Source organism: Oncorhynchus keta, chromosome 33 (genome assembly GCF_023373465.1).
Source record: "Oncorhynchus keta strain PuntledgeMale-10-30-2019 chromosome 33, Oket_V2, whole genome shotgun sequence".
NCBI lineage: Eukaryota > Metazoa > Chordata > Actinopteri > Salmoniformes > Salmonidae > Oncorhynchus > Oncorhynchus keta.
The window spans coordinates 16,939,361-16,959,360 of record NC_068453.1 but is presented as its reverse complement, the minus strand read 5'-3'; the positions used below and the strand labels follow the sequence as shown (position 1 = coordinate 16,959,360).

Genomic DNA, 20,000 nt, shown 5'->3' with positions numbered 1-20,000 from the left:
ACAGATCCCGTCTATTCACCATCTCCTCATGTCACCATCTCCTACCTCCCTCCCTCCCTTGGTCTCCCCATCCTACTCAACCTTAGAGTAGGATGGAGAGAAAGGGAGAGACAGAGAGGAAGAGAGAGAAAAAGAGACAGTGACAGAAAGGGGTGGTGAAAGAGAGGAGAGGGGGAAGTAGAATAGATCTGTTTCTCTCCACCCTACTCTCCTTTTTACATAGCTTCTTCTCTTTCCTCTTTCTCTCCTCCTCTTCCGTTCCCTCTTTCTCTAACTGCATCCAAGTGTCCCGGGGCACTGCACTAAATCACAGTTCTCAATAAAGCTGTCAGCTCCCCCTGCTCCAAAACCCAATAACACTACTCTGTGGTGCTCCACAACACACACATCGATCACTACAGTATCTCTAACACACACATCTATCACACCCATACAATCCCTCCAGGCACCATGCCAAACACAAGGGCCTATTGCAGCAACTTTCTAGGAGGAATTGGTTTAGTGAAACGTGGATGAAATTAAATTGTGTGTGTGTGTGCATAGAGGGTTATGGTACTGCGGGAGTTGGAAACTGCAGGTGCACTACGAGAGAGAGAGAGAGAGAGAGAGAGAGAGAGAGAGAGAGATATCTCCACTCCATGTTAATACCTCCACTCTGCTGCTCTGTCTGTGGTCAAATAAAGGTTGCAGCATTCTGACACGCTGTTCATGTTTGGCCCCTGAATCAGGATGCATTCCCAGTCAGGGAGCCAAGGTTAGCCCTGACAGCTCTCTACCCAGTGGTGTACAGTGGATGTGTGTGTTTACCATACAAAACAGAGAGTAAGGGTGATAGAAAGAGACAGAGACAGAGACTTTTATTTATTATCTATTTCACTTGCTTTGGCAATGTATACATATGTTTCCCATGCCAATAAAGCCCCTTTAATTGAAATAAAAAATTGAATTGAGAGAGAGAGAAAGAGAGAAAGATAGAGGGAGGAGATATGTAGATACAAAGATATACAAATGGTAGGGATCACAGAACTACACTGGCAGGTGTTCTCCTGTTCAGTGCTTATGGTACAGATACATTAAATGCATGCATGTTACACACCACTGCACACATGCATATGCCACACAGTGTCTATTACACTCTGCAGAAGATGGCAGAGAGAAGGAGAACAAATAGACTCTCTAACTCTCATTTCCTCCCTGTCTGTGTGATGGCTCCTTGATTTGAGCAAGAGAGAGAGAGAGAGAGAGAAAGTCCTTAAAAGAGAGGGAAAGGAGAGAGGGGACAGAGGATAAAGAGTGAGAGAGAAGAAGGCCAAGGGAAAAGGAGGAGAGGAGGGAAGGAGGTGTACAGGGTTGAGGCATGATGCATGAGGTAAGGAGAGCTTACAATGCAGAGCTGTGTAGCCCAGTCAATGGAATCGCTGAGTATTGGACATAGAGATCGCTCCGTAAGAAAGAAAGAAAAACAACATTCTCTCCTCTGTAAGGATTCAGGTGTTTTCTCCTAGTCACCACAGCACAGGGATAGGATGTGTACAACACAAAGAATCAAATCAGATGTTATTGGTCACATACACATGGTTAGCAGATGTTATTGGTCACATACACATGGTTAGCAGATGTTATTGGTCACATACACATGGTTAGCAGATGTTATTGGTCACATACACATGGTTAGCAGATGTTATTGGTCACATACACATGGTTAGCAGATGTTATTGGTCACATTCACATGGTTAGCAGATGTTATTGGTCACATACACATGGTTAGCAGATGTTATTGGTCACATACACATGGTTAGCAGATGTTATTGGTCACATACACATGGTTAGCAGATGTTATTGGTCACATACACATGGTTAGCAGATGTTATTGGTCACATACACATGGTTAGCAGATGTTATTGGTCACATACACATGGTTAGCAGATGTTATTGGTCACATACACATGGTTAGCAGATGTTATTGGTCACATACACATGGTTAGCAGATGTTATTGGTCACATACACATGGTTAGCAGATGTTATTGGTCACATACACATGGTTAGCAGATGTTATTGGTCACATACACATGGTTAGCAGATGTTATTGGTCACATACACATGGTTAGCAGATGTTATTGGTCACATACACATGGTTAGCAGATGTTATTGGTCACATACACATGGTTAGCAGATGTTATTGGTCACATACACATGGTTAGCAGATGTTATTGGTCACATACACATGGTTAGCAGATGTTATTGGTCACATACACATGGTTAGCAGATGTTATTGGTCACATACACATGGTTAGCAGATGTTATTGGTCACATACACATGGTTAGCAGATGTTATTGGTCACATACACATGGTTAGCAGATGTTATTGGTCACATACACATGGTTAGCAGATGTTATTGGTCACATACACATGGTTAGCAGATGTTATTGGTCACATACACATGGTTAGCAGATGTTATTGGTCACATACACATGGTTAGCAGATGTTATTGGTCACATTCACATGGTTAGCAGATGTTATTGGTCACATACACATGGTTAGCAGATGTTATTGGTCACATACACATGGTTAGCAGATGTTATTGGTCACATACACATGGTTAGCAGATGTTATTGGTCACATACACATGGTTAGCAGATGTTATTGGTCACATACACATGGTTAGCAGATGTTATTGGTCACATACACATGGTTAGCAGATGTTATTGGTCACATACACATGGTTAGCAGATGTTATTGGTCACATACACATGGTTAGCAGATGTTATTGGTCACATACACATGGTTAGCAGATGTTATTGGTCACATTCACATGGTTAGCAGATGTTATTGGTCACATACACATGGTTAGCAGATGTTATTGGTCACATACACATGGTTAGCAGATGTTATTGGTCACATACACATGGTTAGCAGATGTTATTGGTCACATACACATGGTTAGCAGATGTTATTGGTCACATACACATGGTTAGCAGATGTTATTGGTCACATTCACATGGTTAGCAGATGTTATTGGTCACATACACATGGTTAGCAGATGTTATTGGTCACATACACATGGTTAGCAGATGTTATTGGTCACATACACATGGTTAGCAGATGTTATTGGTCACATACACATGGTTAGCAGATGTTATTGGTCACATACACATGGTTAGCAGATGTTATTGGTCACATACACATGGTTAGCAGATGTTATTGGTCACATACACATGGTTAGCAGATGTTATTGGTCACATACACATGGTTAGCAGATGTTATTGGTCACATACACATGGTTAGCAGATGTTATTGGTCACATACACATGGTTAGCAGATGTTATTGGTCACATACACATGGTTAGCAGATGTTATTGGTCACATACACATGGTTAGCAGATGTTATTGGTCACATACACATGGTTAGCAGATGTTATTGGTCACATACACATGGTTAGCAGATGTTATTGGTCACATACACATGGTTAGCAGATGTTATTGGTCACATACACATGGTTAGCAGATGTTATTGGTCACATTCACATGGTTAGCAGATGTTATTGGTCACATACACATGGTTAGCAGATGTTATTGGTCACATACACATGGTTAGCAGATGTTATTGGTCACATACACATGGTTAGCAGATGTTATTGGTCACATACACATGGTTAGCAGATGTTATTGGTCACATACACATGGTTAGCAGATGTTATTGGTCACATACACATGGTTAGCAGATGTTATTGGTCACATACACATGGTTAGCAGATGTTATTGGTCACATACACATGGTTAGCAGATGTTATTGGTCACATACACATGGTTAGCAGATGTTATTGGTCACATTCACATGGTTAGCAGATGTTATTGGTCACATACACATGGTTAGCAGATGTTATTGGTCACATACACATGGTTAGCAGATGTTATTGGTCACATACACATGGTTAGCAGATGTTATTGGTCACATACACATGGTTAGCAGATGTTATTGGTCACATACACATGGTTAGCAGATGTTATTGGTCACATTCACATGGTTAGCAGATGTTATTGGTCACATACACATGGTTAGCAGATGTTATTGGTCACATACACATGGTTAGCAGATGTTATTGGTCACATACACATGGTTAGCAGATGTTATTGGTCACATACACATGGTTAGCAGATGTTATTGGTCACATACACATGGTTAGCAGATGTTATTGGTCACATACACATGGTTAGCAGATGTTATTGGTCACATACACATGGTTAGCAGATGTTATTGGTCACATACACATGGTTAGCAGATGTTATTGGTCACATACACATGGTTAGCAGATGTTATTGGTCACATACACATGGTTAGCAGATGTTATTGGTCACATACACATGGTTAGCAGATGTTATTGGTCACATACACATGGTTAGCAGATGTTATTGGTCACATACACATGGTTAGCAGATGTTATTGGTCACATACACATGGTTAGCAGATGTTATTGGTCACATACACATGGTTAGCAGATGTTATTGGTCACATACACATGGTTAGCAGATGTTATTGGTCACATACACATGGTTAGCAGATGTTATTGGTCACATACACATGGTTAGCAGATGTTATTGGTCACATACACATGGTTAGCAGATGTTATTGGTCACATACACATGGTTAGCAGATGTTATTGGTCACATACACATGGTTAGCAGATGTTATTGGTCACATACACATGGTTAGCAGATGTTATTGGTCACATACACATGGTTAGCAGATGTCATTGGTCACATACACATGGTTAGCAGATGTTATTGGTCACATACACATGGTTAGCAGATGTTATTGGTCACATACACATGGTTAGCAGATGTTAATGTGAGTGTAGCGAAATGCTTGTGCTTCTAGTTCCAACAGTGCAGCAATATCTAACAGTAATCTAACAATTCCCCAACAACTACCTAGTACACACAAATCTAAGTAAGGAATGGAATAAGAATATATACATATAAACCCTGCCGCAGTATGAATCCTCACATGAGCTGGCGGAGCAGGTGCAGTATGAATCCTCACGTGAGCTGGAGGAGCAGGTGCAGTATGAATCCTCACGTGAGCTGGAGGAGCAGGTGGAGTATGAATCCTCACATGAGCTGGAGGAGCAGGTGCAGTATGAATCCTCACATGAGCTGGCGGAGCAGGTGCAGTATGAATCCTCACATGAGCTGGAGGAGCAGGTGCAGTATGAATCCTCACGTGAGCTGGAGGAGCAGGTGCAGTATGAATCCTCACGTGAGCTGGAGGAGCAGGTGGAGTATGAATCCTCACGTGAGCTGGAGGAGCAGGTGCAGTATGAATCCTCACGTGAGCTGGAGGAGCAGGTGGAGTATGAATCCTCACATGAGCTGGCAGAGCAGGTGCAGTATGAATCCTCACATGAGCTGGAGGAGCAGGTGCAGTATGAATCCTCACATGAGCTGGCAGAGCAGGTGGAGTATGAATCCTCACATGAGCTGGCAGAGCAGGTGGAGTATGAATCCTCACATGAGCTGGCAGAGCAGGTGCAGTATGAATCCTCACATGAGCTGGCAGAGCAGGTGGAGTATGAATCCTCACATGAGCTGGAGGAGCAGGTGCAGTATGAATCCTCACATGAGCTGGAGGAGCAGGTGCAGTATGAATCCTCACATGAGCTGGCAGAGCAGGTGGAGTATGAATCCTCACATGAGCTGGCAGAGCAGGTGCAGTATGAATCCTCACATGAGCTGGAGGAGCAGGTGCAGTATGAATCCTCACGTGAGCTGGAGGAGCAGGTGCAGTATGAATCCTCACGTGAGCTGGCAGAGCAGGTGGAGTATGAATCCTCACATGAGCTGGAGGAGCAGGTGCAGTATGAATCCTCACGTGAGCTGGAGGAGCAGGTGGAGTATGAATCCTCACATGAGCTGGAGGAGCAGGTGCAGTATGAATCCTCACATGAGCTGGCGGAGCAGGTGCAGTATGAATCCTCACGTGAGCTGGAGGAGCAGGTGCAGTATGAATCCTCACGTGAGCTGGAGGAGCAGGTGCAGTATGAATCCTCACGTGAGCTGGAGGAGCAGGTGCAGTATGAATCCTCACGTGAGCTGGAGGAGCAGGTGGAGTATGAATCCTCACATGAGCTGGCAGAGCAGGTGCAGTATGAATCCTCACATGAGCTGGAGGAGCAGGTGCAGTATGAATCCTCACATGAGCTGGCAGAGCAGGTGGAGTATGAATCCTCACATGAGCTGGCAGAGCAGGTGGAGTATGAATCCTCACATGAGCTGGCAGAGCAGGTGCAGTATGAATCCTCACATGAGCTGGCAGAGCAGGTGGAGTATGAATCCTCACATGAGCTGGAGGAGCAGGTGCAGTATGAATCCTCACATGAGCTGGAGGAGCAGGTGCAGTATGAATCCTCACATGAGCTGGCAGAGCAGGTGGAGTATGAATCCTCACATGAGCTGGCAGAGCAGGTGCAGTATGAATCCTCACATGAGCTGGCAGAGCAGGTGGAGTATGAATCCTCACATGAGCTGGAGGAGCAGGTGGAGTATGAATCCTCATATGAGCTGGAGGAGCAGGTGCAGTATGAATCCTCACATGAGCTGGCAGAGCAGGTGGAGTATGAATCCTCACATGAGCTGGCAGAGCAGGTGCAGTATGAATCCTCACATGAGCTGGAGGAGCAGGTGGAGTATGAATCCTCACATGAGCTGGAGGAACAGGTGCAGTATGAATCCTCACATGAGCTGGCAGAGCAGGTGCCGTATGAATCCTCACATGAGCTGGCAGAGCAGGTGCAGTATGAATCCTCACATGAGCTGGCAGAGCAGGTGGAGTATGAATCCTCACATGAGCTGGAGGAGCAGGTGGAGTATGAATCCTCATATGAGCTGGAGGAGCAGGTGCAGTATGAATCCTCACATGAGCTGGCAGAGCAGGTGGAGTATGAATCCTCACATGAGCTGGCAGAGCAGGTGCAGTATGAATCCTCACATGAGCTGGAGGAGCAGGTGGAGTATGAATCCTCACATGAGCTGGAGGAGCAGGTGCAGTTTGAATCCTCACATGAGCTGGCAGAGCAGGTGGAGTATGAATCCTCACATGAGCTGGCAGAGCAGGTGCAGTATGAATCCTCACATGAGCTGGCAGAGCAGGTGGAGTATGAATCCTCACATGAGCTGGAGGAGCAGGTGCAGTATGAATCCTCACATGAGCTGGAGGAGCAGGTGGAGTATTTTTTTTTATTTTTTTTTATTTTACCTTTATTTAACTAGGCAAGTCAGTTAAGAACACATTCTTATTTTCAATGACGGCCTGGGAACAGTGGGTTAACTGCCTGTTCAGGTGCAGAACGACAGATTTGTACCTTGTCAGCTCGGGGGTTTGAACTTGCAACCTTACGGTTACTAATCCAACGCTCTAACCACTAGGCTACGCTGTATGAATCCTTACGTGAGCTGGAGGAGCAGGTGGAGTATGAATCCTCACATGAGCTGGAGGAGCAGGTGCAGCATAAATCCTCACATGAGCTGGAGGAGCAGGTGCAGTACGAATCCTCACGTGAGCTGGAGGAGCAGGTGCAGTATGCTGGAGGAGCAGGTGCAGTATGAATCCTCACATGTGCTGGAGGAGCAGGTGCAGTATGAATCCTCAAGTGAGCTGAAAGAGCAGGTGCAGTATGCTGGAGGAGCAGGTGCAGTATGAATCCTCACATGTGCTGGAGGAGCAGGTGCAGTATGAATCCTCAAGTGAGCTGGAGGAGCAGGTGCAGTATGCTGGAGGAGAAGGCACAGTATGAATCCTCAAGTGAGCTGGAGGAGCAGGTGCAGTATGCTGAAGGAGAAGGCACAGTATGAATCCTCAAGTGAGCTGGAGGAGCAGGTGCAGTATGCTGGAGGAGCAGGCGCAGTATGAATCCTCATGTGAGCTGGAGGAGCAGGTGCAGTATGCTGGAGGAGTTGGCGCAGTATGAATCCTCATGTGAGCTGGAGGAGCAGGTACAGTATGAATCCTCATGTGAGCTGGAGGAGCAGGTGCAGTATGCTGGAGGAGTTGGCGCAGTATGAATCCTCATGTGAGCTGGAGGAGCAGGTACAGTATGAATCCTCATGTGAGTTGGAGGAGCAGGTACAGTATGAATCCTCATGTGAGGTGAGCTGGAGGAGCAGGTACAGTATGAATCCTCATGTGAGCTGGAGGAGCAGGTACAGTATGAATCCTCATGTGAGCTGGAGGAGCAGGTACAGTATGAATCCTCATGTGAGCTGGAGGAGCAGGTGCAGTATGCATCCAAGTGTGAGCTGATGTGTGCACAGTACAGTATTTGCTTTTTTGGTTACGAGTGAGAGGGAGAAAGGGAGAGATAAGACAAACTAATCTATTCATTCAAATCAGAATCCTATGCATTCGAGCTATTCCCTGTAGACGACAGGATGATAATCAGTTATTCTTTATGAGGCGAGAGAGAGGGATAGGGGCCGTGCTAGTGGACATGGTAAAGTCTCAACTCTGTATCCATCCTCTCTGTTCGGTCTGTCTGGTGCTGAGTGGAGAGCATGACATCACAGAGAGGTAAGAGTAATGAGCCAGTCATTAGTGGTTCATTTCCCCGTGTCGCTCTCTCTCACACCCGCCAAATTAGCCTGCTAATTAATCCAACCCAGATTAGGACACAGAGGGCTGGGCCAAGACATCCCCAACACACACTCACATACATACATACACGTGTGCACACCCTCCCACACGCACAACTAAGATCCCCAGCAGTGATACATCACCCCCACTGACGACCGCTCCTGAGCCGCACCAGCTCAAAGACATTCATCATGATGACACAGCCTCACACACAGCCTCACACACACTAATGTTTTCAGCAGATTTTGACATGAACCAGCAAAGTGCGGTCCACCTAACTGAAGACATCATACAACCGGCACAAACACACACACACACACACACACACTCAAATGATTCAGTCAGGTTGAATAAAGGTGAAAAGGTTCATAAATCTACTGTAGGCCATTACGACCTCCAACGGTACTGATGACACACCTCGGGAGTGTGTCTGTACAGGTAAACAGAGAGTGTGTCTGTACAGGTAAACAGAGAGTGTGTCTGTACAGGTAAACAGAGAGTGTGTCTGTACAGGTAAACAGAGAGTGTGTCTGTACAGGTAAACAGAGAGTGTGTCTGTACAGGTAAACAGAGAGTGTGTCTGTACAGGTAAACAGAGAGTGTGTCTGTACAGGTAAACAGAGAGTGTGTCTGTGCAGGTAAACAGAGAGTGTGTCTGTGTAGGTAAACAGAGAGTGTGTCTGTACAGGTAAACAGAGAGTGCGTCTGTGCAGGTAAACAGAGAGTGTGTCTGTACAGGTAAACAGAGAGTGCGTCTGTGCAGGTAAACAGAGAGTGCGTCTGTACAGGTAAACAGAGAGTGCGTCTGTGCAGGTAAACAGAGAGTGCGTCTGTGCAGGTAAACAGAGAGTGTGTCTGTGTAGGTAAACAGAGAGTGTGTCTGTACAGGTAAACAGAGAGTGCGTCTGTACAGGTAAACAGAGAGTGCGTCTGTACAGGTAAACAGAGAGTGTGTCTGTGTAGGTAAACAGAGAGTGTGTCTGTACAGGTAAACAGAGAGTGCGTCTGTACAGGTAAACAGAGAGTGCGTCTGTACAGGTAAACAGAGAGTGCGTCTGTGCAGGTAAACAGAGAGTGTGTCTGTGCAGGTAAACAGAGAGTGCGTCTGTACAGGTAAACAGAGAGTGCATCTGTGTAGGTAATGAAACACTGGGGCTAAAGGCTTCTATAGACATGTATGTGAACTAGCTACTGTAGTAGACAGAATGGAGAGGCCTCTCTTAGACCCACTGGGGGAAGAGAAGGTGAGCTTCTCTCTCTGTCGCTCTCTTCCTCCCTCCCTCCCTCCCTCCATCCATCTCCACAGCAGATAAGCCACAATTCAAATCAGAGGCTCCTCTGCTGACCAGAACGGGCTGACACTAAGCCACATCCTGCCTGACTGTCAATCCTCCCTCTTTTTCTTCCTCTTACTCCTTTCTTTCTCCCTCTCTGCTGTCACACCCTTCCTCATTGAGCCTCACATTTTGATTGTACCCCTTTCTCTCTGTCCCTCTGTCTCCCTGTCTCTTTTCCTGCCTCACAATGCCCCACCTCTCTCTCACTCCCTGTCCCTTTCACCCTTTCCCCTCCCTCGCTCACCGTTCTCCCTCTCCGTCCCTCCCTGTGACTCTCCCTTCTCTCCCCCTGACACACATTTCTCATGCGATCCCATGTTCTCTGTCACATGAGGTTTCAGCTGTTGGACCCATGATTTGTGTGCTTTCTGAGTGGGAATGAGGGCTGGAGGGAGTGAGGGCTGGAGGCAGTGAGGGCTGGAGGGAGTGAGGGCTGGAGGGAGTGGGGGCCGAAGGGAGTGAGGGCTGGAGGGAGTGGGGGCCGAAGGGAGTGAGGGCTGGAGGGAGTGGGGGCCGAAGGGAGTGAGGGCTGGAGAGAATGAGGGCCGGAGGGAGTGAGGGCCGGAGGGAGTGAGGGCCGGAGGGAGTGAGGGCCGGAGGGAGTGGGGGCTGGAGGGAGTGAGGGCCGGAGGGAGTGAGGGCCGGAGGGAGTGGGGGCTGGAGGGAGTGGGGGCTGGAGGGAGTGAGGGCCGGAGAGAGTGAGGGCCGGAGGGAGTGAGGGCTCGGAGGGAGTGGGGGCTGGAGGGAGTGAGGGCTGGAGGGAGTGGGGGCTGGAGGGAGTGGGGGCTGTAGGGAGTGAGGGCTGGAGGGAGTGAGGGCCGGAGGGAGTGAGGGCTGGAGGGAGTGAGGGGAAGACAGGTGTGGTTCACTCATGCATAGGGGATGATGAATGGGTGTCTATAGTCAAATACACCCTTTCACTGCTTCACTGAAGGAATGGAGGGATGAAGGAATGGAGGGATGAAGGAATGGAAGGATGAAGGAATGGAGCAGCTGTCTCTGGGGAGGAGGAGGGGAACGAGGGAGAGAGACTTAACGAGGGAGTTAGTGACCGAGGAGTGAAGTAAAGAAGGAACAACTGGACAGGAGAATAAGTAAGAGGGAAAATGATTTCCCCCGGCCGAGCCCCAATAGTATTTTCCTTTCCTTTTTTCCTCATGACGACTGGTCTGGCAGGACATGACAGGTGAAAGCAAGGTGATGGAACCTATCCAGTCTGTTGACTTATCTGTGATAATGATGGAAAGGAGATGAGGCCATCTTAGTGTACTGTTGAGCCTCTCAGTGAGAGGTCTGACTGGGCGGCAGCGTAGCCTAGTGGTTAGAGCGTTGGACTAGTAACCGGAAGGTTGCAAGTTCAAACCCCCGAGCTGACAAGGTACAAATCTGTCATTCTGCCCCTGAACAGGCAGTTAAAGCACTGTTCCCAGGCCGTCATTGAAAATAAGAATGTGTTCTTAACTGACTTGCCTGGTTAAATAAAGGTAAAATTTAGAATATTTTCAAAAACTGGGTCAGTGTCATGGTTCCTCAGGGCCAGTGAAGGTCAAGTCAAACAGATGGGATCCTACACACACAGTCAGTGAGGGGTCGCACATTTCCCAGAGAGCCCGTTATTAAGAGGACAACTGCCTTAAAGGGGGTATTTTGGGCCGTAGACACTTCCACAACCCCTTGTCCCTTCCATGTTAACAGATCTGAAACCACTGTTTGACATTACAGTGATGGCTCCATCTAGTTCTTTGATAAGCTACTGGAATTAGAGCTTCCACCAGTGTTTTCAAGGTGGTGGGGGCTAGAGGAAGTAGCTAGAGGCCAAACTGGAACGGGCCAAGAATTCCTCTGGGAGCCAAACTCTGAGTACACTACCATCAGTTCACTAGACTCATGGGGGATCTGCCATTTCAGGCCCATTGAACAACAACAAAATATATAATGGAATAAAATTCTGAGAATGAAAAAAACCTGGAAAAAACATCATCGTCAGGGACTCTAATCTAAAATCCAAATAGAGCCATTAAACAACCTGACACAAATAAATGTGGTATATGATATTTCATAACAACACATAACTGCTCGGTAACACTTGGGAGCTAGGTAAATTCATAAATAGCTGAGGAATATAACTCCCTAACTGGTATCTGCTGGAGCTGTCCGCCTCTCTGTGACTGGGTGAGAAGCAGCATCGTAGTGAGGCCACAGACAAGTACCCTCCAGTTAAAACCTCCAGATTACCCAGCATTAACGGCACTATGGTGCGGTCCCCGGGGCAGGCAGCAACCCTCAGCCGGCGACAGAAGCTCTTTCCCCACCACCCCCAACCCCTCTCATTATAAATCCAAAGGAGGGTGTGTGAGGTAAAAGGTGGGATGTCACACACTCACACAGTGATATCGTGAACTGTAGCAGGGCCTGGCTACAGTGGCGGGTAGGCAGATAGCACACGCCACTAAATGTCAGGCGAGGAGAGAAAAGACCATTTAAAAACAGGCAGAGCCTTTCAGGGCTGGAGGCTGAGAGAGAGAGAGAGAGAGAGAGAGAGAGAGAGAGAGAGAGAGAGAGAGAGAGAGAGAGAGAGAGAGAGAGAGAGAGAGAGAGAGAGAGAGAGAGAGAGAGAAAGTAAAAGCTAGGAAGAGGACGGCAGGAGTGAGGGATTGGGGAACGGAGCAGGAATAGAGAAACAGGAATAGAGAAATGGAGTCGCTATGACTTTGAAGGTCTCCCAACTCCCCTTGGTTATGTGTTTGTGTGTGTGTGTGTGTGTGTGTGTGTGTGTGTGTGTGTGTGTGTGTGTGTGTGTGTGTGTGTGTGTGTGTGTGTGTGTGTGTGTGTGTGTGTGTGTGTGTGTGTGTGTGTGTGTGTGTGTGTGTGTGTGTGTGTGTGTGTGTGCATAAAGGCATAGACACTGATAAATGAAAGGGCGGTGTGAATATAATGGAGGGAAACAGCTCGATGTCTGATGGGATCAACAGGGTCAGAGTGTCTTCAGTCACTGGAACGAGAGGTCACACACACACAAAGGCCATTTGGTGATGCCCTTTTAAATGTGTAACATTTAACAACGTAATGAGAGAAGTCATGAGATGGCAAAAGAGCTGAGGGAGACGGAGGAGAGAGGGTGAACGAGGAGAAGGGGAGCAGGAGAAGAGGGGGGTACATTCTCACCATTTGAACGTGAGCCCATCAACAACTAACGCTCTAAGCAGAGAGGACGTAAATGGGACAGGGACTGGGAGCGCGAGTCAGCTGTGCAGGCGGAATAACAGACCGCGATCATTATGTCAGCCTGAAAACCTCCCTTTGTCCCCGTTCTAGGAATTCTGGACTTAAGTGTCTTGTTGTGCACGCAGTATAATCTGATTTCTGTTCCTCTTATAGCAGAACTCGTGCCGCAGACCCCAAATCGAATTTGAACAAGCAGGGAGTTGTTAGTCACTGCACATTCCGATATGGCTTGAATGAGCTTGTGTGTTTTATCCCACGGGTTTTTTAGGGACATTTTAAAAATGCATTTCCTGAAATGCGCAGTTTGACATGACTTAGTATGCCTCTCTTAAGGGGTATTTTGAGGGGTATATAGAGAGGCATTTTCAAATCACAGTATAAGTGAAACGACATGTGCAGGTGGAAACAACTAACTTCCTGCATTTTAATACCTTTTGCCATAGTGCAGAGAGAAAAATGTAGTTTATAATGATAGGGCACACATTTTGTCATGAGTCCGAGATAACATTTTGCCATAATGGCCTGGCTCCCCCTCCACTCAATATTTTTGTTAAACAGAAAACCCAGACATATGGCAGCAGATCCACAAGGTCTGCCATGAGAGGTGACTGTATAGTTCCCAGAAGGAAAAACACCTTTAGTAAATCTGCATTCTCTGTGAGAGCTTCCCATGTCTGGAATACACTGCCATCAGACACACATAACTGCACCACATATCACACTTTCACAAAATGCTTGAAGACATGGCTAAAGGTCAGATTTGTGAACATGGTCCCTAGCTGTGTGTTGCCGCTTTCCATGTTGTCTATTGTCTGTAGCTTGTGAGGTGTGGAAACACTGTTGCTTTTATGAATTTTGTCTTGCTGCTTTTTGTTCTATGTTGCTCTGTCTGTATGCTACGTTTTGCTTGTCCTATGTTGCTCTGTCTGTATGCTATGTCTTGCTTGTCCTAGGTTGCTATGTCTTGCTTGTTCTATGTTGCTATTGTCTATATTGTAATTGTTTTTAATAACCTGCCCAGGGACTGCGGTTGAAAATTAGCTGGCTGGCTAAAACCGGCACTTTTACTGAAACGTTGATTAATGTGCCCTGTCCCTGTAAAAATAAAAAATAAACTCAAACTCATATTAAAGTAACTGTCTAGTGAAAATCACACTTTTTTAAAGTTAATATTAGCTTATACCCAAATGTTGTTGATTCGTATTTGTGGCCAAAGCTTAAATTGGGGGGGAAAAAAACGCAACATCAAACTTGTATGCAAACAGACCATTTAAAAAATGCCTGCTATTTCCTTATAGAGGATGATGTCATCCCTCTGAGGAGAATAAACTGGCCAATCAGCGGTCTACTGGAATTAATATTTTCATGACCAATATAGCCCACACCATTCAAACACAGAAAAGCTACTTTTTTAATATATCCAAAATAATAAAACATTTTTGAATGAAAAATATTTCACTCACATTGTAATTAATTATAGGTCATATTTGATAGAAGTCTGGAAACACTGGACAATTACTTTAAAGGTTCGCTTCGGGCAAAAACACTCAAATAAAGGCTTTAAACGGTATAACTGACCAATGTACCATCACACCAGGTCATTTCATGTGTTTTTGTGGGGGATGAATAAGATATTTTGGCTACAGAAGCTCCATTTACCAAATGATATATATTCTGTCCAGAAACACATTCTGTGAAATGAAGTCCCTTCTGGAGAGGTTAATGGCTAGCTTCAAGTCACTAGCTTCGCTAGTTATGTTGGCTGCAGCGCGCATGACCAGAATGAAACATCCACGACCCAAAGGCACACCCCATATATGTTTGAAAATTGAGAAAGAGGAGGAGTTGGACCGTTTTTCGAGCCCAAAGTCGACCGTTAAAGCTCATTTCCTGCGATTCTACTCCTTTTGCCATTGCTTATGGCATGTTCATATACTATCTGGGAGGGCAAATTATGGGGGAACTACCTGTTCGCATGGCCCTACAATTTCACATATGCACTGATCTATTTCACTATGCAGTCATTTCACTATGCAATCAAATACATTCCGCAGTGCAAAGCTGCTGTCAATATCCCTTTCACACCGAAGTAGCATAGATCTAGTCCAGAAATGAATTATTCTCATATTTGCAAACAAAGATGTGCACAATGACAAAACAATGCACAAAACAGCAGAGCTGGCATGCGCGTTAAATCATTAGCACCTGACACACACCACTGTATTTAGGGATGATTAGAGGGGGAATGGGGAGCCACTCTGACCCGTAACATGTGCACTCACCCTGTCCAAGCAACCCCGCTCCCCACTGCTTCGCCTATCCAAGCGAGACCCTGTGACATTTTAATGAGCGGCTGCAGCAAATATCAAACAAGTTATCCCGTTATTCTGTGCATGTAGCAGCAGGCGAGGAGATACACTAGACAGGCTACACGAACAACAATTTGACGATAGCTGATAAACGACATTTTTAAAAGACGGTCATTCACCAGGATATCATTATAATTGTCATAATGCCGTTCATTCATCCTTGTCCTGTCTGTTAGGCAGCGTTATCTTGTGCTTTACTGTCGGGCTCGCAGCAGTCTCGTATTATTCAACGTCTCTATCGATAACAAATGCCCCACAAACACAAACTAACAGCATCGAATAGTGTAATTGTGAACCAAATCCAGTCTCTCTAAACACGAGCGCAAACATTTCCACATTGAACAGATGTTTTTCATAACCACAACCATAGTCGGAAAAAAAGGGAGAGTCGGCAACCCGGAGGAGAACAGGCAAATGACTCACATTCTGTCGCCCTGAACCAGCAAGCGGCTCTCCACCATCATATCGGGCAGGAAATCCAGATTGTAGGATGAAGTCATGTTGCCCTGGCTCTGTGTCCCTCCGTGTACAGGCTGAGGATCCGCGCTCTCCTCACTGCTCTGCCTGGCAAGTATACAGTGCGTCGCTCTGCTCTCTCTGCTCTCCCAGTTCGACAACTGCGCCTGGCCGCGGAGACGGAGAGGGGCAGGTGCAAGTGCCAGGGCCTCCCCAAGGCAGAAGACACACACTCGGCAGTTGTCACATTCTCTTCTTCACCCACATTCGTTTTTTTCTATCTAATCCTGTCTGAAAATCCGCTCTGCTCAGGAAACTATCGGAATGTGGAATGCAGGTGCTGAGTCGGGAGGCGTGGCGGCCCCGCGCTGCAGCTAATCTGTAACCATTTGATACCGTTACAACATGTGCGAGATACCGTTATACCGGTTATTCCCGTGCATATGGGAACATTAGCAGCCAGTGGCTATTCTTGACAGTATTATATTAGGGTAATTATACGACAAAACTAATGATAGCCTAATAAGTGCAGCAATAAAAGCCCCCCAAAAATGTGTGCCTTTGCTATATTGAATTGTAGGAGGCTAAACAACATAACTCGATATTTTCTGCCAGAAAGAATGCTTCGGTTTGGTGACCTCTTTTCCATGAGGCGTCAAAAACTCCATGGCCCAGCTGTAATCGATGTATATGACCGAATTGTATTTTTTATTTTTTATTTTACTAGGCAAGTCAGTTAAGAACAAATTCTTATTTTCAATGACGGGCTAGGAACAGTGGGTTAACTGCCTGTTCAGGGGCAGAACGACAGATTTGTACCTTGTCAGCTTGGTGATTTGAACTTGCAACCTTTCGGTTACTAGTCCAACGCTCTAACCACTAGGCTCTAACCACTAGGCTACCCTGCCGTCACTCTGGATAAGAGTTTCTGACAAATGTAAAACATGTCATGCCCATAGTATTTATTGTTCAGTAAATGTGTCAATCGTATGGGTGTGGATGAAATAAACACCATAGGAAGCTGCTGTGCCCCGGCAACGGCTAGGAGTCAAAGCGCCCTCTCTGCTCATCCCTCTAGGAGTCAAAGCGCCCTCTCTGCTCATCCCTCTAGGAGTCAAAGCGCCCTCTCTGCTCATCCCTCTAGGAGTCAAAGCGCCCTCTCTGCTCATCCCTCTAGGAGTCAAAGCGCCCTCTCTGCTCATCCCTCTAGGAGTCAAAGCGCCCTCTCTGCTCATCCCTCTAGGGAGTCAAAGCCCCCTCTCTGCTCATCCCTCTAGGGAGTAAAAGGAAGACACTATAACAAGAAAGACTCTTTCTTGGCAACAGATGAAACTCTCTTGGGGAGAATTGAACAGGAACTGGGTCATGTGGAGCAAAAGAGTGAGCACACAGTGTACAGAGTGTGCCTGTTAATGTGCAAGGTGGTGTGAGCCCAGGCACAGCTCTTGGGATAGTTCATCTTTTTTTGTTGTTGCACATAATGATTAAGGTCAGTGTATGGAGGGAGAAAACTGATCCTACATCAGTACTTTAGGGCACTAGGTCCCTGGGGTGCAGACTGTACGCTGAATGTTTTACCACACCTGGCCCCTATATGGTGAAATAGGTCATAAGTAAACAACATGCTACTATATATAGCAGTATTATATAGGATAGATGAGGTGAAGAGGTCAATGAGACACAGACCATGGGGGATAGGAGGAGGACGCCGGATTGGCGCACATTCAACAAATTTGATCGAATAAAATGGATTTTTGGTCAAATCCGTCATGATTGATGTATTGTAACAGGCCCTCAATGTGGCTACTAAAGTCTGATATTGATCAACTGTATTTGGCTGTTTTTGCTGCATGACATTTAGGGACTGGATGTTCTTTGTAACGAGGGACATCCGGAGAAAATAAGACCTCTCTGAAATGAAAATAGACGGCCCTCCCTTCTGTGAAATATATTGATATCAAGCCTGATCTTCATGATTCATGTTCAAACATGACATCAAACAGTATCACGATTCTGGTCAACTTCTTCTAAACATGACTCTTGGCTCTCTCAAACTAGCCTTGCACCTCACAGATTGGAGTGGTTTATCTGAACAACAACAACAACAAACGTGAACCTCCCCTCTACCCAAAATAATAATAATAATTCAAACAAAGTGGACAGCAGAGAACATACCTACCATAGATCCTCACTCATAGACCAGAGCCTTAGGTTTGCCATTTCAGAAACTGTTCTTTGTTTTCTAAGCATTACATGGCAAAGTAGCCAGAAGGTTGTGGATTCACAGACCACCGCGGACAAGGACAGGAGTGAAAATATCACGCTTACTCCAAGTTTAGATAGCTGGCAGCTAGACGAACTTACCAATCTAAAAATGCTTTGCTTATGTGGGCTAATTGAGTGACTGGTGATGCACCACCACATTTAGAAATTGCACCTTGAGTGTTCTATTATTCCAACGCTCAACAGTAAGTTGAGACCCTGATTGAGTTCCCCATAAAATGGGTCTGCGGGCCTACAAAAGGGGGGCTGCGGGTCGCATACGGCCCCGGGTCACCAGTTGCCCATCCATGGCTTATAGTAAAGGCTATGGATCATTAGAATGAGACCACACTATGCACGCTTGATATTGCGCGCCACCCAGCAGAAAATCATGGATGAGGGGCAGCATCAGGCACACATTGCGATATAATTAGAAAGTCATTCTCAAACACAGCTAAATGACGTTTAATCGATAAGAAATGACATGGCGCTCCCCTGGCCTAAATGAAAAAATACTTCACCCTCCCCCTGATTGAAATTGAAAGAGTAATGCCCTCCCCTATTTTCCTCCGGGTAACAATTGTGTACATTTGGACCGCAACCTCAGAAATAGTCTGCTAAATGCTAACTCCTGTTCGTATCAGCTGGTTAGTATTGACCTCTTTACCACATCTATGATTATAGGGATTCCAGATATTCTTATGCCGTGAAGGAATGACGTTCTCACAGGACACGTGGGGTGTGTGTTTGCATGTACAGTATGTAGTTGTGGCTGTGTGTGTGTGTGTGTGTGTGTGTGTGTGTGTGTGTGTGTGTGTGTGTGTGTGTGTGTGTGTGTGTGTGTGTGTGTGTGTGTGTGTGTGTGTGTGTGTGTGTGTGTGTGTGTGTGTGTGTGCATGCAACATGTGTCTGAATCCGGTGCTATCTTGCAAACCTCCAGACACCGTTTCACTTCCACAGCTGAGATACCAGTGTAAAAGAAACAGGTGCACAGAAGACTTCACCAACCACATTGGCATTCACACACACTCTCACACACACTTTGCAGTCATACCTCCTTTTCTTTAATGGAGTAAGTTTAACATAATGTGTCCTTCCCTGTAACACAGTGCATTCACATAGTGTTAACAATCCAACATTCACATTAAATGAATCTACTGCTTTAGAAAACACAATGAGCAAGTGTAATACACTCACACTAAGTTCTTAACCCCTGATCCAGGAACAGTATCAGTATCAGAGACAAGACAGAGCCTAATACCCTCACACTCCTTCCTAAACTCTGACTCAGGAATAGTGTCAGCAAAAGACACAGGTCATCTCCCAGTAGTAAGATATAGCAGCTCCAGTTTAAATGAGGGGTCACATGAGTTTGTATGTATGTGTATGTACATGTGTGTGTGTGTGTGTGTCGTGACCCTTTGTCTGTAGTATAACAGTATAACACTCTCTCTGATGCCCTGTGGCGAGCAGGCCTTGACCAATGACCTCACTACTTAAGGCCTTTACAGAAACCTAAACTAACAAGTGTTCAATTGCCTGTTCGGAGTCACCGATGAAATGATGTCCACAAGCCCGAGGCTTCCTACCATTATCACACACACTATGAAATGGTTAATTGTCAATATAATTGCCATGTTCTCTGCCGGAGCTGCTAACCACCTTTTATTCAAGTGTCTCACCTTGTGCTCTTTGTCCATGTTTTCTCCTTCTCATTCTCTGT

General features: G+C 45.9%; 1 protein-coding gene across 31 annotated transcripts in view; it reads right to left on the bottom strand.

Moving 5' to 3' along the window:
- Positions 1 to 20,000, bottom strand: part of LOC118392418 (CUGBP Elav-like family member 2) — a 241,449-nt gene that overhangs the window by 121,852 nt on the left and 99,597 nt on the right. The window contains exon 1 of one of the 31 annotated variants that reach the window (XM_052492137.1): positions 15,983 to 16,365. The exons of 28 other annotated variants lie outside the window; for them this stretch is intronic. In XM_052492137.1, coding sequence (XP_052348097.1) covers positions 15,983 to 16,059 — 77 coding nt within the window. In that variant the 5' untranslated portion in view covers positions 16,060 to 16,365. Of the gene's footprint in view, positions 1 to 15,982; positions 16,366 to 20,000 lie in introns of those variants that run through there. 2 more of the 31 variants (XM_052492151.1, XM_052492156.1) reach the window with 2 other exon arrangements.